Here is an 18,639-nt window from a genome sequence, read left to right as displayed (position 1 = left end):
ACAACAATGTCAACCAACCAGAGTTTCCAGGGACTAAGCCACTCCCCAAAGACTACACATGGACTGACCCTGGGCTCCAACCTCATAGGTAGCATTGAATATCCTAGTAAGAGCACCAGTAGAAGGGGAAGCCCTGTGTCCTGCCAAGACTGAACCCTCAGTGAATGTGATTCTTAGGGGAAGAGTGGTAATGGGGGGAGGATAAGGAGGGGAAGACCATATAGAAGGGGATGGGGAGGGGCTAGGGGAATGTTGGCCTGGAAACCGGGAAGGGGAATAACAATCGAAATGTAAATAAGAAATACTCAAGTTAATAAAGATGGGGGACAAAAAAAGAATGTTGGAACCAGAGGGGATAGTGGACGGCAAGACAATGAGGCTCTCTAAAGAAAATAGGACTGGTGTACTTAAGAATTCAGAGACAGAGGCACTATGCACATGGCCTATGATGGTCTGTATGAGATGGAGTCCAAGAGCTCCAAAAAGAAGTGAACACAAGCCTCTATTCCTAATGGAAAAGCTATCTCCAATAGGTGATCACTCACAGAAGGAAATTTAGTTCCCTATAAGAGAGTCTCCCTGGAGAAACAAACAACTCTAAAGGGTAGTCCTCATGCCCAGTAGTAGACATCAACCCAAAAAGAACTCCACAGCATCTTTGTGATTCCTTGTCTCATAATATTTTGCCAGGGCTTTTTTTCTTTTCTCCCTCTTTTTAAAACTTTTATCCTTTTTATTTTTACTTAATTTTTCTAGTTTCTCTCTCTCTCTCTCTCTCTCTCTCTCTCTCTCTCTCTCTCTCTGTCATGCACATGTGTGTGCATTCGTACACACACACACACACACACACACACACACACACACACACACACACACTGCAAATCCTTTGAGTAATTATTCTGGTTTTCGGTCTTGTGTTTTCATGGGATTCCTGAATATGAGAACAAGAAGTTCTCCTCTTCTAGATCTGTTTCTTGTGCCTTTTCTTTGGCTTTTTTTCTTCTGTTTGTCTTGTCATATTCCGATGTGTTTGTTTCCTTTCACCTTCTTTTATTTTACTTTCTTATTATCCCATTGAAGCCTAATTGTTTTCTGCTGAGTGACAAAAAGGGGTGAATCTGAATGGTTGGGAGTTTAGAAGGAACTGGGAGAAGTAAAGGGAGGAGAAACCGTAATATCAAATTGGAGGGGGTGATCTATTGTCAGTTAAAGGGAAACTGTTGTGAAGTCCAGGCAGGCTGAACAATCTTGAAGACATGTGAGTTTATTAAAGCTCTTTTTCCATGTTCAGGAGTACCCTCAGTACAGATTCCCCCCAACCTGATCTCTAGTTGAGATGCTTGTATCCCCATACATGTAGTTCTATGGATTCACATGACTTCAAGTAGTTAAAGCTCAATTTTTGTTTGTTTTCCTGCTAATGAATTTCCAATGGCTAAAGGATTTCAGCACAGTCCAACTAATCCAGGGACCATACAGCTATGCACTGTGTGTAATTGATGCCACCTGCTGGCTAACATGCTGATCTCCCGCATAGGATGCAGTAAATGCAGGTTAGGATGACTACTCTGAACAACAGATAGAAAATGCAAAATCAGTTAGTAGCTATTTTCTGTGGATTTGAGAAGATCTTACATACCAAATTATCTTCCTTTAAGTTTCAAAAAAATGATGTTTTGCTTTTTGGACCTCAGCTGGTCAAATAGACAAATGACATCTTCCACAGACACTTTTTAATCCTTTGGCACAGACTTGTCATTATAAATTTCCAGGCTGTGACTCTTGTACCAGTTATGGATCACTGAGGCTGCTGAGTGACGGTGCTTTGAAGACAGAGCTTCTGTGTGGAATTCCCTAAACACGGCTCTATTGACTCTATGGGCTCCCCCACACTAATTCTTCCCCAACTATTCCCCATTTTGGAGAGCGACAATCAAAATTGTACCACAGACCTAAAGTCTTTTAGGTACATTTTAGCACTTAGTCACATCTACAGCCTATTAGGGGACCAGTTTGCGGGTAAATGTAGCAACACAGCCTTTTGACAGGGTGAACATAATAACATGCCATTCTTTTCCTTATAGCACACAAATGGCTCACTGGTCACTCATCCAGGAATGTCTAGGGTATCATGGTTTAGTGAGACAAGGCACTTATGATTTTAAACTAGAACCTGCTAGAACTCTGGCCTCACAGAAGATGCTCCCAACTCTGCACAGATCAGCACCCCATGTATAAGAAGCCATGGGCATAGGTATGTTGTATGGTCTCCAAACACAAGTATACTTGTACATTCCTGTTGTGGGGTTGTCTTAACCTCAGGATCTTATGGAAATTTGGAGATATGATATTTATACCAAACTCAAGACAGGGGATTCATTGTTATCCTCGGAAAGACAAAAATGCAGTTTATTGCTACAGATTTCTATTCCATTCTGAAGACAGATGAATTATCACTGTCCAGGAAGGAGTTAGGACCTCTCACCTTGGTACAGGAATTTACCTAGATGACTTGTAACAAATGCCATTTATTCCCTGACCTATCATAAGAAGGTGAGCTCTACCAATAGACCTAGGTATTACCAACACCTGGAGCCTCGTGGGACACTGACAATGCCTGGGCAGTGTCCAGTGGCCTACTGTCTTGTCAGCTGCCTACTGGGAGAAGCTCTGAAAATTTTCAGACCAGGAGACCTAGCAAGAGGTATAGAGATTTACTTATAGAATTTTATGTAATGTCTATGACTCACTATAAGACTAAAGGTTATGTGGCACATCATTTAGAGCTGGTGGCTTTCAGAGTTTCAGTGCAGACTTCAAAAACAAGAGTGTTAACACAACATCTTGAATGTTTAACACATCCCCAAAATGGATGTTGTATGTTGTTGTTATGGTTGGTCGTTTTTTAACAAATAATTTTCAGTTATAATTAAATATTTGTGGTAACATTCTCTAAACAATGACAGCAATTTTTAAAAGAAACTAAGAAAACAAGTCATGTTTATTTTTTTAAGACAATCCTTGGTTGCCTGTAGGGGTTGGGAAGACTAACATACAGGAGGAGAACATTTACTTATGAAAAACTGGAGGAAAACATTGTAATGAGTTGTAAGAGGAAAGAAAGGATATTAGTACACAATATCTTTGATGGATATGTACAGAATAATCCTTTTTTATTTTTCTTGGATATTTTATATACTTGCATTTCAAATGCCATCCCCTTCCCCCCGTCTCCCATACCCCCTCACTCTTCCTCCTGCTTCTATGAAGATGCTCCCATTCCCACCTACCCACTCCCACCTCAACACCCTGGCATTTCCCTATACTGGGGAAATGAGCCTTCACAGGACCAAGGGCTTTTCCTCCTATTGATGATGGACAACTCCATCCTCTGCTACATATGTGGCAGGAGTCATGGTTCCCTCCATGAGTACTCATTGGTTAGTGGTTTAGTCCCTAGGAGTTCTGGTGGGGTCTGGTTGGTTGATATTATTGTTCTTCCTATGGTATCACAAACCCCTTCAGCTCCTTCAGTCCTTTCTCTAACTCCTCCATTGGCGTCCCCTTGTTCAGTCCAAAGGTTAGCTGCAGGTATCTTACTCTGTATCAGTCAGGCTCTGGCAGAGTCTCTCAGGAAACATTCGTATCAGGCTCCTGTCAGCACGAACTTCTTGGCATTAGCAATAGTGACTGGGTTTGGTGGTTGTATATGGGATGGATCCCCAGGTGGGGCAGTCTCTGGATGACCTTTCCTTCAGTCCCTACTCCACTCTTTTCCTCCTGTGTGTATTTTGTTCTCCCTTCTCAGAAGGAATGAAACATCCACATTTTGGTCTTCCTTCTTCTTGATCTGTGAATTTAGTCTTATGTCAAATTGATATGAGCTATAGTTTTCTAAAAGGAAAGAGCCTCAGTTGAGAAAATGCCTCCATAAGATCTGGCTGTAAAGTATTTTCGTAATTAGTGATTGATGGGAGAGGGTCAATCTCACTGTAGGTGGTGCCAATCCTGCATTAGTGGTCCTGGGTTCTATATGAAAGAAGAATGAGCAAACCATGGAGAGCTAGCCAGTAAGCAGATTCCCTCTGTGGCTTCTGCATTAGCCCCTGCCTCTGGGTTCCTGTTCTGACTTCCTTCAGTGATAAACATCAAAATGGAAGTGTAAGCCAAATAAGCTCCTTCCTCACCAAGTTTCTTTGGTCATTTTTTATCATGCCAATAGGAACCTTAACTAAAATGTATGTGCCCTGATGACACATCATAAATACCTTATTATATCCCAAGCAGGAGGCCACAAGAGACCAAGAACTAAGAGGTAAGAAGAGGAGTGGTTCAATGTTCCTGCCATTCTTTGTGAGTCCAATATGTCTTAGAAAACACTGATTAGAAGAAAACATATCTGGCTTTGCTCAGAGCTCCAGTACTTACTGAATACTTTCTATCCTTCTCTTTCTTTTTCTTTCTTTCTTTTCTTTTTGGGGTGTTTGTTGTTTTGTTTTGTTTTTCATTTGAGGAGTGTTTTTTGGTTGTTTTGTTTTGCTTGGCTTGGCTTTTTTTTGTTTGTTTTGTTTTGGGGTTTGGGGGTTTGTTTGTTTGTTTGAGACAGGATTTCTTTGTATAGTTCCAACTATCCTGGAACTCTCTCTATAGACCAGGTTGGCCATGAACTCAGAGATCTGCCTCCAAGTGTTGGGATTAAACAGGGTGTTTGCCACTTCTGGACTCCATCTGTGCTCAGAGCTAAGGCTGTCCCACAGCCCTATGGATCTAAATCCTGGAGAGAACTAGTCTCCCAGGAGTGCTCTCACTCCTAAGCCCACAGATGAGACCCCACTTTCGCTCTAATAACTGTCCAAAGAAGAACCTTCCAGGAGCACATGGGGTACAAGAACTGCAGAGCAGCCTGGGATAGGATACTTCCTCTCTCCATCTGTACCCAGGAGCTCAAGATGTTCTACAGCCTGCCATACCCAAATCCTGTCTGTAGAGAGCTGGACTCCAAAGAGTGCTCTTATTCCTAAGAACCGAGACTCACAGACCCAAGGGAGGGACAAGATCCTGTCAGAGAGAACAAGACTAATTAACACCAAAGATAACCAGAAGGTAGGAGGAAAGTACAAGAACCTAAGCAACAGAAACCAAGGCTATTTGGCATCATCAAAACCCAATTCTCCCACCAAAGCAAATACTGGATACACTAACACAGGGGAAAAGCAAGATTTGGATTTAAAAATCACATTTCATGATGATGATAGAAGAGTTCAAGAAGGACATAAATAACACCTTAAAGAAATATAGAAGAACACAGATAAATGGGTAGAAGCCCTTAAAGAGGAAACACAAAAAGCCCATAAAGAATTACAGGAACACAACCAAACAGGTGAAGAAATTGAACAAAACAATCAAGGATTTAAAAATGGAAATAGAAAGAATAAAGAATCACAAATGGAGACAACCCTGGAGATAGAAAACAAAGGAAAGAGATCAGCAGTCATAGATGCAAGCATCACCAACAGAATACAAAAGATAAGAGACAAAATCTCTTTACCAGTCCTACAACAGATAGGGGGCTTATATCCACAATATACAAAGAACGCAAGAAGATAGACCGCACAGAGAAAAATAACCCTATTAAAAAATGGGGTTCAAAGCTAAACAAAGAATTCACAGCTGAGGAATGCTGATTGGCTGAGAAACACCTAAAGAAATGTTCAACATCTTTAGTCATAAGGGAAATGCAAATCAAAACAACCCTGAGATTTCACCTCACACCAGTGAGAATGGCTAAGATCAAAAACTCAGGTGACAGCAAATGCTGGCAAGGATGTGGAGAAAGAGGAACACTCCTCCATTGTTGGTTGGATTGCAGACTGGTACAATTCTGGAAATCAGTCTGGAGGTTCTGCAGAAAATTGGACATCGAACTACCTGAGGACCCAGCTATACCACTCTTGGGCATATACCCAAAAGAGTCCCCAATATATAACAAAAAACATGTGCTCCACTATGTTCATAGCAGCCTTATTTATAATAGCCAGAAGCTGGAAACAACCCAGATGCCCTTCAACAGAGGAATGGATACAGAAAATGTGGTACATCTACACAATGGAATATTACTCAGCTGTCAAAAACAATGACTTTATGAAATTCATAGGCAAATGGATGGAATTGGAAAATATCCTCCTGAGTGAGGTAACCCAATCACAGAAAAACTCACGTGGTATGTACTCATTGATAAGTAGCTATTAGCTCAAATGTTTTAATTACCCTAGATGCACAGAACACATGAAACTCAAGGATGACCAAAATGCGAATGCTTTACTCATTCTTTAAAAGTGGAACAAGAATACCCTTGGCAGGGAATAGGGAGGCATAGTTTAAAACAGAGGCAGAAGGAACACCCATTCAGAGCCTGCCCCACATGTGGCCCACACTTATACAGCCACCCAATTAGGCAAGATGGACGAAGCAAAGAAGTGCAGGCCAACAGGAACCAGACATAGATCTCTCCTGAGAGACACACCCAGAATACAGAAATTACATAGGCAAATGCCTGCAGTAAACCACTGAACTGAGAACGGGACCCACATTGAAGGAATCAGAGAAAGGACTGGAAGAGCTTGAAGGGGCTCGACACCCCATATGAACAACAATGCCAAGCAACCAGAGTTTCCAGGGACTAAGCCACTACCCAAAGACTACACATCGACTGACCCTGGGCTCCAACCTCATAGGTAGCAATGAATAGCCTAGTAAGAGCACCAGTGGAAGGGGAAGACCTTGGTCCTGCCAAGACTGAACCCCCAGTGAACGTGATTGTTGGGGGGAGGGCGGTAATGGGGGGAGGATGGGGAGTGGAACACCCATATAGAAGGGGATGTGGAGGGGTTAAGGGGATGTTGGCCCAGAAACCGGGAAAGGGAATAACAATCCAAATGTAAATAAGAGATACTCAAGTTAATAAAGATAAAAAAATGAGAAAATAGATGAATAAATAAATAAAAATAAAAAAGAATATGTGTTTATTAAATCCCTGCCAGCTTAAATAAGTTGGCAATTAATGTTTGCTCCATATATAATATTGTGTATACATAGCATCTGAGATAATGAAACATACATATAAACTCAATAAATGTAAATTATGTGAAAAATGTAAATAAGAAATATTCAAGTTAATAAAGATTGAAAAAAAAGAAAAGTTGTGAGGATTGTTGTTAAGATGGGTGGCTACAGTTAGTATGAACTTAGAACAGACAGAATATGTAAATTATACAATGAATGTTTAATGTACTTCCCTACAGACATAAATAAGTAAGGTTATATTTATTTTAATTTCTTATCTCCTTCCCCCTGTACATTTTTCTTTCTCCTTCCTTATCAATATATGCTTAAGGTTTATACTATAAAAATCCTTTGAGGTTTTTATTATTTTGATCTTTATTTATTTATGTTGCACATCTTTTATTCCATTCCAGAGCAGGGATAAGATGAAGTCAAGAGAGACCAGAAAGAAAGTGTTAAGAAGTTTCTCGAAGGTTATATTAGGTATTCAGATAAGTAGATAGAATGATATTGAATTCTGCTCTGAAACCTCAACCTGTAGGGTGCTGAGGTAACTGTTATGTATTGTTACACCCTAGTTAATGGTGTTCACAGACCCAGTGAATGGATAGACAAACACTCTATTAAGTGAAGCACATTTAGACATTTCTTGGAATGACTCAGGACATTGGTATTCTTTTGGCAGATCTACTTAGTGATTATCTAAAAAATAAACAAACATGCAAGCCATAAATATACACATGTGCACAAACCATCTGAAGTATAACAAATTAAAGATAATGCCAAACTGGTACGTTTTTATGCAAAACAGACACCAGGTTTCTTGTGATTATGCATCCATGAGTGCTTTTTACATTGTCAAACATGGACCTGGAAGGATGATGGCTCAGTAATTAAGACTCCTGGCTCTCCTTTCAGACAACCTAAGTTCAATGGTAGACAACCATCTGCCACGTCACAACCATCTTAGCACTCTGATACCTTTTCTCCTCATGAAAGCATACAGATAAATAGAACACAAATATACAGAAAATTTATATAGAAATAAATGTTGTACCTTGACAAACTCCTCATTTCCTTTCACTCTCCCTTGGTGCAAGACCTCCAAGCCTAGAGACCAGAGGAAACTATGCTATTGCTGGCCAATTGAGCTCAGTGGACACACCTGAACCTCCACATGCTCTCTTCACAGAGCCACACAACTGCTACCGATCAACACCCCTGTTATAATTAATTGGACCATTTTTTTTTTACTTTTTTGTGAAATTGATGGTATTTTCTAATTTCAAGACTTTTTCAGCTAGGTGTATATCTGAATGTGAATTATGTAGGTTTGGTCATGGAAAAGTGAGGATTCACAAAAGCCAGAAAAGCAGGTTTTATTACATGAAGACTGAGTTCCATTTGAGAGTCACCTGATTATAAGCTCAGAAATCAAACTTTGATCCTCTGCAACAGTAGCATGTGCTCTAAGCCTGTGAGCAATTTCTCTCAAACTATAGGTCATTTGTTTTAAGAATATGAAAGCGTGTTTCCTGTGGACAAATCTTAGGTGAGTTCACTGGTCCCAAGGAATAAGGCCAGGTAACTGGACATACAGACAAAAAGACAGGTTGTAGGCGAAGAGAGAAAGAAGGAGCCTGAGAGAGGTTTCTTGTTCTTTTTTGTTCTTTTGTCTTCTTGTGCACCTTAGGGCAGCATAAATGTCCAGATGGGTCCCAACTTAGCTGATAACCTTATTAATCTTTCCAAGAGTATGAAATGTGATATTCCTGGCATCAATGTGTTTATTTTGGCTTCTCTCCACAGGGCATTTGTTGAGTAATTAAATTTAGATCCATTATTCATTGTAGACAATAACAATGATATTTAAACAGAGAACCTATGATCTATGTGCTTAATAAATACAATGTATAATAAATTATTTTATTGATAGTTTACTTTCCAGTAAGGAGTTATAATGATTAGTCTGAGGGAGAACTTTTTTTTACAACTAAAGATTTAGAATAAAATTCTTTTGTAAAGAAAATGCTTTATATAGTAGAGGGACCTGCATATTATTGGACACCTTACATACACTTTGGGTGCTACATATAGTTTGAGAGTCCATAGGAATAATGCTCTACAGTCATGTGGCTGTAGCATAGAGTGTACATAGGTTCGCAGTAGTAATCTCATGGAGGCATGACAAAAAGATCAAGAGTAGAAAGTCAGAGTGGAAAGCCTGTTTACTTTGTCCTGGGTTGTCTTCTTCCATTTAGGCATCTCTGAGGGGTGCAAGGTGCCTTGTGGTCTGAATGTACTGTATTTTCATCTTCCGTGATCCATTTAATCCTACTTCATTGGAGCTATGTCTATGTTGCTTACTTTAGTTTAAATGTTTACTGCACTTAACTGAGCAGTGAAACAAGAGGGTTGTAAATGTAGCCGAGGAAAAGGACAAGGAAAAGAAGTATCAAGAAAACTTTTATTTTGTACATGGCAATTTCACCCTGACCTTAGCTTCACTCATGCAATATCAGTGTCTTTCCATTATGAACCCATTCAACATAAGCCTGTTTTTTACTGAAAAACAGAAGTTCTACTTCACAATTTACTGCCAGCAACAACAAAGCCTGGGCCCATTATGATAGACACAGCGCTTACCACATGTATAACAGATTTCTGTAGCAAACGAGATGTTCTTGGGCTGCCTTATTGCCCTGTGTCTATCCGTGAGCTCACGACAAAGTTGGGAAAATCTTTCTACAGAAACTTGAGAGGAGTCATCATAGCACTCCAAAGGGGCAGGGTATTGTTCCACATTCACCTTGCTCCAGTTGGATGTGTGCTGCAATAGATCCTTCAGAAAGGGCATGGAGAACTTGTTGCTGTAGAACTTGACTGTGGTGAGCTGAGAGCAATTTTTGAGGGCAGGTAGGAGGGCATAAAGCTGAGAGTCCTTCATCCCACACCACTGCAAATTCAGAGTCTCAAGAGTGTCTGCCACTTTCTCTAGGAGACCTCTAAGGGGCATAACATCTAAACCATATAAGAGCACTCCTATCAATTCCAGATGTTTTAAGTGAAAGAGGCTCTGACAGCAGGAGAAGAAATTCAAGTCGTTCTGTGAAATTATGTAGCAAGTAACTGAGAGGGTCTCCAAAGGCGTCATCAGGCACCTAGGGATAGAACAGGGGGTCAGTTCTGGCTAATGGTGTTGTAGAGATTTGGCTGGAATGTACAGAGTGGTAGAGGGAACCAAGTGCCCCACGGTGAGTTTGACTAAATGATCAAGGACATCATTTATGATGCTTCCTGTTGGAAATTGCTCAGTCATGCCCACCCCACAGTTCATGGACTGACTTCACTCTCAAACTGAAAAGCGGTTCAGCTCATGAGTCCAGAAAGCACACAGAAGAACATCCATCCCAAGAAAAGCATCTCGATAAATATTTGCTGTGTGCTCACTGAATCTGGATCTATTCTGAATTCATCCTTGCTCTCATTTGCAGGCCAAGCTCTAAACCCCGTCCCAAGCACTCAGTGCTACTTGGGCTCTCAATGTTTTATCCAAGGGAATTGAGGGAAGATAGAAGGTTGTTCTATAGCTCAGGTTCACCCTATGCTACTGAGTCCCCCAACTCCTGGGTATGAATCCTGGTAGAATTCCATCCCACTCTTATTATCTATCTTAACTCCAGGTCAATTCTCTAATTAATGAGTGCTCATTTGGGTTGGAGATTTAGCTCAGTGGTAGAGCGCTTGCCTAGGAAGCACAAGGCCCTGGGTTCAGTCCCCAGCTCCGGGAAAAAAAAATGAGTGCTCATTTGAAACACTGATTTCACTTGTAAAATTAACTGGGTGTCACTCAGTATACATGAAAATAGGACATAAATCCTGAGTCTTATGTGTCTCTGAATGTTTGTTCCTAGTGACTGCTGACATCATACACCACTAATCCTTAAGATAAGAGAGACAGATTTGCTTTGGGAGCTGAACTAGCTGTTCATTCTTACTTACCTGAGGACTTGATTCATGTGATCTCTAAGAAAATGGCAGCAAAACATACTGAGATGCTGGAGACAATTGAACTTGGAGAACTGAGAAATAAACTTCTTGATACACATGGCTTCTCTGTCTCCTGTTTCATTGTGATTAGAGGAGATTATCTTCAGGGGTCCCAGGGAGACTTTGCGGAGATTTCTCATCTGTCCAAAGTAGGGAGCAAAATGTGCCAGCTCTAACAGTGTCCACTCATTATGCAGTTCAAATTCTGTGATATGCTGTGGATCAAAAACATTCAAGATCTCTCTGATAACATGGACCGGCAGATCCCAGATCGTCATCTTTGTACAGCAGAAATGTAGGGAGCCCTTTCTCTCCTGGGCCCACTTTAAGAAGCAGGCTTGTTGTTCCTCGAGACAAGAAAAGATGGACAGTTCAACTATGACTTTCACACGTTGCCGCCTCAGTGCATATCTGGGAAAGACCTTCGCTACTTGCTTTTCCTCCAAGTTCTCTGCTGAATGGCTGCTGTCCTCTGCTCCAGTCCATATATTCCAGAAGTTATGGTGCTCATTTCTCAGATCGAGGACCTGTAGTTTTGTCCTCCTGTTGGTGAAACATATGAACCTCATGAGACTCTGAATCAGCTTTTAATACATATATCTAAACTCATCTCTCCCCTATTGAGAGGTATGTTGTTTAAGCACCTGATATCCAAACTGGATTCAGGCATGCTCCAGATCCTTTCCCAGACTTCTGTTCACTTGACTATTTTTATTTCACTAAGGTAAACCTATTTTTAATTAGTCACATTATTAGTGGTTGTGGGAATGCTAGGTATAGGCTCATTCTACTGTGAGGCTATATTTACTCTAGTCCATATTCAACTATAATCCATATTCAACTATCCTTAGTACAAGTAAATTGCTTTCAAGAACCATGTATCCCTGCATGATGATGAGATCAAAAATTTCTGATCCATGTATAACCAAGCCAACCACCTTGACAATCTCTACTGTGTAGTTCATGTGCTCTCTTATACAGTACATAGTTATTCCTTACTTTGGGTGAAACTTTCTTGTCAGTCGCATGTCTACTCCATCTAGCAGAGCCTTCATGGTTTCCCCATTAGGTGTCTTCATCAATGCCCCCACAGGTAGACAGGGAAAAGGCCAAGCTGCCACCATTTCCTTTATGAGGTTGATGTGTTTGCCATCGAATGCCTCCTTGAACAGTGCTGGGAAGAGCATAGTAGGCAGCTCCCCAAGACAGGATATGGCCATGGCCTCATTTCTTAGCAGAGTCTGCCTTGCCAGCTTCTCAAGTGTGGGTGGGGTATGGCCACTCATCTTCTAAGGTCCTCAGTCAGAAAGCTCCTGGGGAAGGAGTCAGAAAAGAATGCACTTTCAAGAAAAATTTATAAAACTTCCTCACAATCACAGCAATGATGAAGCTACTGCTCTGGCAATGGTAGAAACATCATTTTTCCTCTTCATCCTAAATTGGTCATGTAAAGAAAGACTCTCACACTGGCAATGTGGGAGATATTCGATCAATCAAATCGGTATATAATTTTCTGGTCAAACGATTTTAAGTGTGACACTTCCATTTTAAAAAAAGTAAGAATGGAGAGAGAATTCCTGAGACTTCAGGGCAGGAGAGACCTAGAGTACTGCCCACCTTTGCCCACATGTCAGACCCAAGAGGAAGCTGTATAGGGCATCTGGGAACAGGAAGACATGGGTGCTCAAGTTTCAGGAGCCCTGCAGTCCAAAATGCACCGGGATCTGAGGGAACCCAATCAAACAACTCCCTGTACTCAAATCCTGTGGGAGGGAGAGCTAGAACTTCAGAGGGGCAGATTTACCTGGAAAAACAGAAGAGACTACTCTCTGTCCACATTTCTGACTCTAGAGGAAAACACCTAGCACCATCTGGGCCCCCTTTGCACAGGGACAGGGGAGAATGCAGGGCAGGCCTTCAGGTTGCTGACCTCACAGAGAGCTGAAACCCAGTCCCGAGGAAAGACTTCAGACCCAAGACCAGAGGTAAGACCAACTTTTTTACTCCAATTTACCTGCTTGGTGGACTCAGGACACAGTAAGGCAAAATTACTCTGGGACAGGACACTTCCAATTTCTAGCTAGCACCAGATCCTCGCTGATCACAGCTCCCTGCTCCCAACCCCATGGGAGAGACAGCAGACCCACCTTTGTCCACATCCCTGGACCAAGAGACAACAGTATAGAGCCTCTAGAAACAGGAAGATAAGGGCACTCAAGCTGCAGGAGCCCGGCAGTCCAGACTGTGCCCAGATCTGAAGGGACCTGTTCAAACAACACCTTGCACCCAAATCCCGTGGGAGGGAGAGCTAGACTTTCAGAAGGGCAGACATGCCTGGGAAACCAGAGGAGACTACTCTATGTCCACGTTTCTGACAAAACGGGAAAACACCTAGCGCCATCTGAGCCACCTGTGCACAGGAACCCGGGAAAGGTGGGGCAGGCCATTCTGGTTGCTGCCCTCAAGGAGAGCTGAAACTGAGACCCAAGGAGCGATTTCAGGCACCAGACCAGAGGTAAGACCAACTTTTCTGCTTCAAGTAAACTGCCTGGTGGACTCAGGACACACACCCACAGGAACAGCTGAGAGCCAGTAGACAGGAACGACTACATGCCTGAAAGCAGAACACTCTGTTCCTATAACTGGCTGAAAGAAAACAGGAAAACAGGTCTACAGCACTCCTGACACACAGGCCTATAGGAATGTTCTAGATACTGTCAGAAATAGCAGAACAAGGTAACACCAGAGACAACCTCATGGTGAGAGACAAGCCCAGGAACCCAAGCAACCAAAACCAAGACTACATGGCATCATCGGAATCTAATTCTCCCACCAAAGCAAACACTGAATATCCAAACACAGCAGAAAAGCAAGATCTACATTTAAAATAACATTTGATCATGATGCTGGAGGACATCAAGAAAGATATAGAAACATTTTTAGAGAAATGCAGGAAAACACAAACCAGTAGAAACCCTTAGAGAGGGAACACAAAAATCCCTGAAAGAATTACAGGAAAACAAACAGGTGAAGGAATTAAAAATGGAAATAGAAGCAAAAAAGAAAGCACCAAGGGAGACAACCCTGGATATAGAAAACCGAAAAAGAGAGAGAGAGAGAGAGAGAGAGAGAGAGAGAGAGAGAGAGAGAGAGAGAGAGAGAAGGAGCCATAGATACAAGCATCACCAAAACAATACAAGACGTAGAAGAGAGAACCTCAGGAGCAGAAGATTCCACAGAAATCATCAGCTCTGAGTGCCTACAGAAAGAAACAGGAGAGAGCATATATGAATAGCTTGAGAGCACACCTAAAAGCTCTAGAACAAAAAGAAGCAAATACACACAGGAGGAGAAGAGGGCAGGATATAATCAAACTAAGAGCTGAAATCAACCAAGTAGAAACAAAAAGGACTATACAAAGAATCAACAGAACCAAAAGCTGGTTCTTTGAGGAAAAAATGAAATAGATAAACCCTTAGCCAGACTAACCAGGGGACACAGAGAGTATGTCCAAATTGACAAAATCAGAAATGAAAAGGGAGACATAACAGAGCCAGAGGAAATTCAAAAAAATCATCAGATCCTACAACAAAAGCCTATATTCAACAAAACTTGAAAATCTGGAGGAAATGGACAATTTCCTAGACAGATAACAGGTACCAAAGTTAAATCAGGAACACATAAACCATTTAAACAACCCCATAACTCCTAAAGAATTAGAAGCAGTCATTATAAGTCTCCCAACCAAAAAGAGCCCAGGTTCAAATGGGTTCAGTGCAGAATTCTATCAGACCTTCACAGAAGAACTCATACCAATACTATCCAAATTATTCCACAACATTGAAACAGACAGAGCGCTACCGAATTCCTTCTATGAAGTCACAATTCCTCTTATATGCAAATCACACAAAGACCCAACAAAGAAAGAACTTCAGACCAATTTCCCTTATGAAGATCGATGGAAAATACTCAATAAAATTCCAGCAAACCAAACCACTGAACTGAGAATGGGACCCCGTTGAAGGAATCAGAGAAAGGACTGGTAGAGCTTGTACGGGCTCGAGACCCCATATGAACAACAATGCCAAGCAAGCAGAGCTTCCAGGGACTAGGCCACTACCCAAAGGCTATACATGGACTGACCCTGGGCTCGAACCTCATAGGTAGCAATGAATAGCCTAGTAAGAGCACCAGTGGAAGGGGAAGGCCTTGGTCCTGCCAAGACTGAACCCCCCAGTGAACATGATTGTTGGCGGGAGGGCGGTAATGGGGGGGGGTATGGGGAGGGGAACACCCATGGAGAAGGGGAGCGCGAGGGGTTAGGTGGATGTTGGCCCGGAACCCGGGAAAGGGAATAACAATCGAAATGTAAACAAGAAATACTCAAGTTAATAAAGATAAAAAAAAAATATTCTAGCAAACCGAATCCAAGAGCACATCAAACCAATCATCGATCATGATCAAGTAGGCTTCATCCCAGGTATGCAGGGATGGTTTAATATATGGACAACCATCAACATAATCCACTATATAAACAAACTGAAAGATAAAAACCACATGATCATTTCATTAGATGCTGAGGAAGCATTTGACAAAATTCAACACCTCTTCATGATAAGTTCTGGAAAGATCAGGAATTCAAGGCCCATACCTAAACATAGTAAAAGCCATATACAGCAAACCAGTAGCTAACATTAGACTAAGTGGAGAGAAATTTGAAGCAATCCAACTGAAATCAGGGACTAGACAATGCTGCCCACTCTCTCCCTACTTATTTAATATAGTCTCAAAGTTCTAGCCAGAGCAGTCCAACAACAAAAGGAGATCAAAGGAATACAGATCGGAAAGGAAGAAATGAAAATACCACTAATTGCAGATGATATGACAGTGTATTTAAGTGATCCCAAAAGTTCCACCAGAGAACTACTAAAGCTGATAAACAACTTCAGCAAAGTGGCTGAGTATAAAATTAACTCAACACAAAAGAGAAACCAGCCAAGAAAGAAATTAGGGAAATGACACCCTTCATAATAGTCCCAAATAATATAAAATACCTTGGTGTAACTTTAACCAAGCAAGTGAAAGATCTGTAAGATTTTCAAGCCTCTGAAAAAGAAATTGAAGAAGAACTCAGATGATGGAAAGATCTCCTATGCTCATGAATTGGCAAGATTAATACAGTTAAAATGTCCATTTTACCAAAAGCAATCTACAGATTCCATGGAATCCCCATCAAAATTCCAAACCAATTCTTCATAGAGTTAGACAAAACAATTTGCAAATTCATCTGGAATAACAAAAAACCCAGGATAGCTAAAACTATCCTCAACAATAAAAGGAGTTCAGGGGGAATCACTATCCCTGAACTCAAGCAGTAATACAGAGCAATAGTGATAAAAAAGCTGTGTGGTATTGGTACAGAGACAGGCAGAGAGAGAGCAGTGGAATAGAATTGAAGACCCAAAAATGAACCCACACAGCTATCTATGGTCATTGATTTTTTTGACAAAGTGACCAAAACAATCAACTGGAAAAAAAGCTAGCCTTTCAGCAAATGGTGCTGGTTCAACTGGAAGTCAGCATGTAGAATAATGTAGATCGAACCATTCTTATCACGCTGTACAAAGTTTAAGTCCAAATAGATCAAGTACATCCATATCAAACCATATACACTCAAACTAATAGAAGAAAAAGTGTGGAAGAATCTCGAATACATGGTCACTGGAGAAAAAATGTCCTGAAAAAAAACACCAATGGCTTATGCTCTAAGATCAAGATTTGAAAAGTGGGATCTCATGAAACTACAAAGCTTCTGTAAGGCAAAGGACACTGTAGTTAGGACAAAACAGCAATCAACAGGTTGGGAAAAGACCTTTATCAACCCTACAACTAATAGAGGGCTTATATCCAAAATATACAAATAACTCATAAATTTAGACTACCTAGAAACAAGTAATCCTAATAAAATGGGTTCAGAGCTAAACAAAGAATTCATAGATGAGGAATGTCGAATGGCTGAGAAGGACCTAAAGAAATGTTCAACATCTTTAGTCATAAAGGAAATGCTAATCAAACAACCCTGAGATTCCACCACGCACCAGTCAGAATGACTAAGATAAAACCTCCGGTAACAGCAAATGCTGGCGAGGATGTGGAGAGAGAGGAACACTCCTCCTTTGTTGGTGGGATTACAGACTGGTACTACCATTCTGGAAATCAGTCTGGAGGTTCCTCATAAAATTGAACATTGCGCTACTTGAGGACCCAGCTATACCTCTCTTGGGCTTATAACCAAAAGGTGCTCCAAAAATAGCAAAGACACATGCTTCACTATGTTCATAGCAGCCTTATTTATAATAGCCAGAAGCTGGAAAGAACCCAGATGCCCTTCAACAGAGGAATGGATACAGAAAAATGTGGTACATCTGTACAATGGAATACTACTCAGCTATCAAAAAAAAATGACTTTGTGAAATTCATAGGCAAATGAATGGAACTGGAAAATTGTCATCCTGAGTAAGGTAACTCAATCACAGTAAAACACACATGGAATGCACTCATTGATAAGTGGATACTAGCAAAAATGCTCAAATTACCCTAGCTGCACCGAAACACATGAAACTCAAGAAGGATGACCAAAATTCGTATGTGTCACTTCTACCTTAAAAGGGGAACTAGAATACACTTGGGAGGGGATAAGGAGGCAAAGTTTAGAACAGAGGCAGAAGGAACACCCATTCAGAGCCTGCCTCACATGTGGCCCATACATATACAGTCATCAAACTAGATAAGATGAATGAAGAAAGAAGTGTAGTCTGACAGGAAACAAATTTAGATCTCTTCTGAGAGACACAAACAGAATATGGCAAATACATAGGCAAATGCCAGCAGCAAACCACTGAACTGGGAAAAGGACCTCCATTGAAGGAATTAGAGAAAGGACTGAAAGAGCTTGAAGTGCCTTGAGACCCCATATGAACAACAATGCCAACCAACAATAGTTTTCAAAGCCAAACCACTACCCAAAGACTATACATGGATTGACCCTGGGCTCCAAATGCATAGGTAGCAATGAATAGCCTAGTAAGGCACTGGTGGTAGGGGAAGCCCTTGGTCCTGCCAAGGCTGTACCCCCAGTGAACATGTTTCCTGAGGGAGGCCAGTTATAGGAAGAGGTTTTGGAGGGGAACACCCACATATAAGAGGGGTGGGAGGGGTTAGCGGTATGTTGTCCTGGAAACCAGAAAAGGGAATAACATTTGAAGTGTAAATGATAAATACCCAATTTAAGAAAGATGGGGAAAAAAGGAAGAGAGATAGAAAAATGGGAGAGACTTCCAGGACCATACTGTGTATGACAGTAGTTTAAATATGGAACAGAGGAGATCAAATATCAAGAGACAACCACCCAAGGATATACATGGCTCCCAGTTGAAAGATAGCACAACTAACCCAGGTCAAAATGTTTAACCTAGAATTATTGCCATCTAAATGAAAAGCAGTAACTAAAATGGAGTAGAGACTGAA

General features: G+C 41.2%; 1 protein-coding gene across 3 annotated transcripts; it reads right to left on the bottom strand.

Moving 5' to 3' along the window:
- Positions 1 to 9,655: 9,655 nt before the first annotated feature.
- LOC116912585 (PRAME family member 8-like) lies at positions 9,656 to 12,398 on the bottom strand. 3 transcript variants are annotated; one of them, XM_032916698.1, is made up of 3 exons: positions 12,112 to 12,398; positions 11,065 to 11,655; positions 9,656 to 10,223 (listed from the first exon to the last, which is right to left on the bottom strand). In XM_032916698.1, the coding sequence occupies exons 1-3, from the start codon at positions 12,396 to 12,398 to the stop codon at positions 9,656 to 9,658; spliced, it is 1,446 nt and encodes a 481-aa protein (XP_032772589.1). The 3 variants fall into 3 exon arrangements, with proteins under 3 accessions (XP_032772589.1, XP_032772591.1, XP_032772592.1); XM_032916700.1 differs by having other exon boundaries at positions 11,065 to 11,652; XM_032916701.1 differs by lacking the exon at positions 11,065 to 11,655.
- Between the last annotated feature and the right edge of the window lie 6,241 nt (positions 12,399 to 18,639).

Source organism: Rattus rattus, chromosome 11 (assembly GCF_011064425.1).
Source record: "Rattus rattus isolate New Zealand chromosome 11, Rrattus_CSIRO_v1, whole genome shotgun sequence".
Lineage (NCBI taxonomy): Eukaryota > Metazoa > Chordata > Mammalia > Rodentia > Muridae > Rattus > Rattus rattus.
Note: the sequence above shows the minus strand (reverse complement) of the source record. Positions and strands in the feature narration are given on the sequence as shown.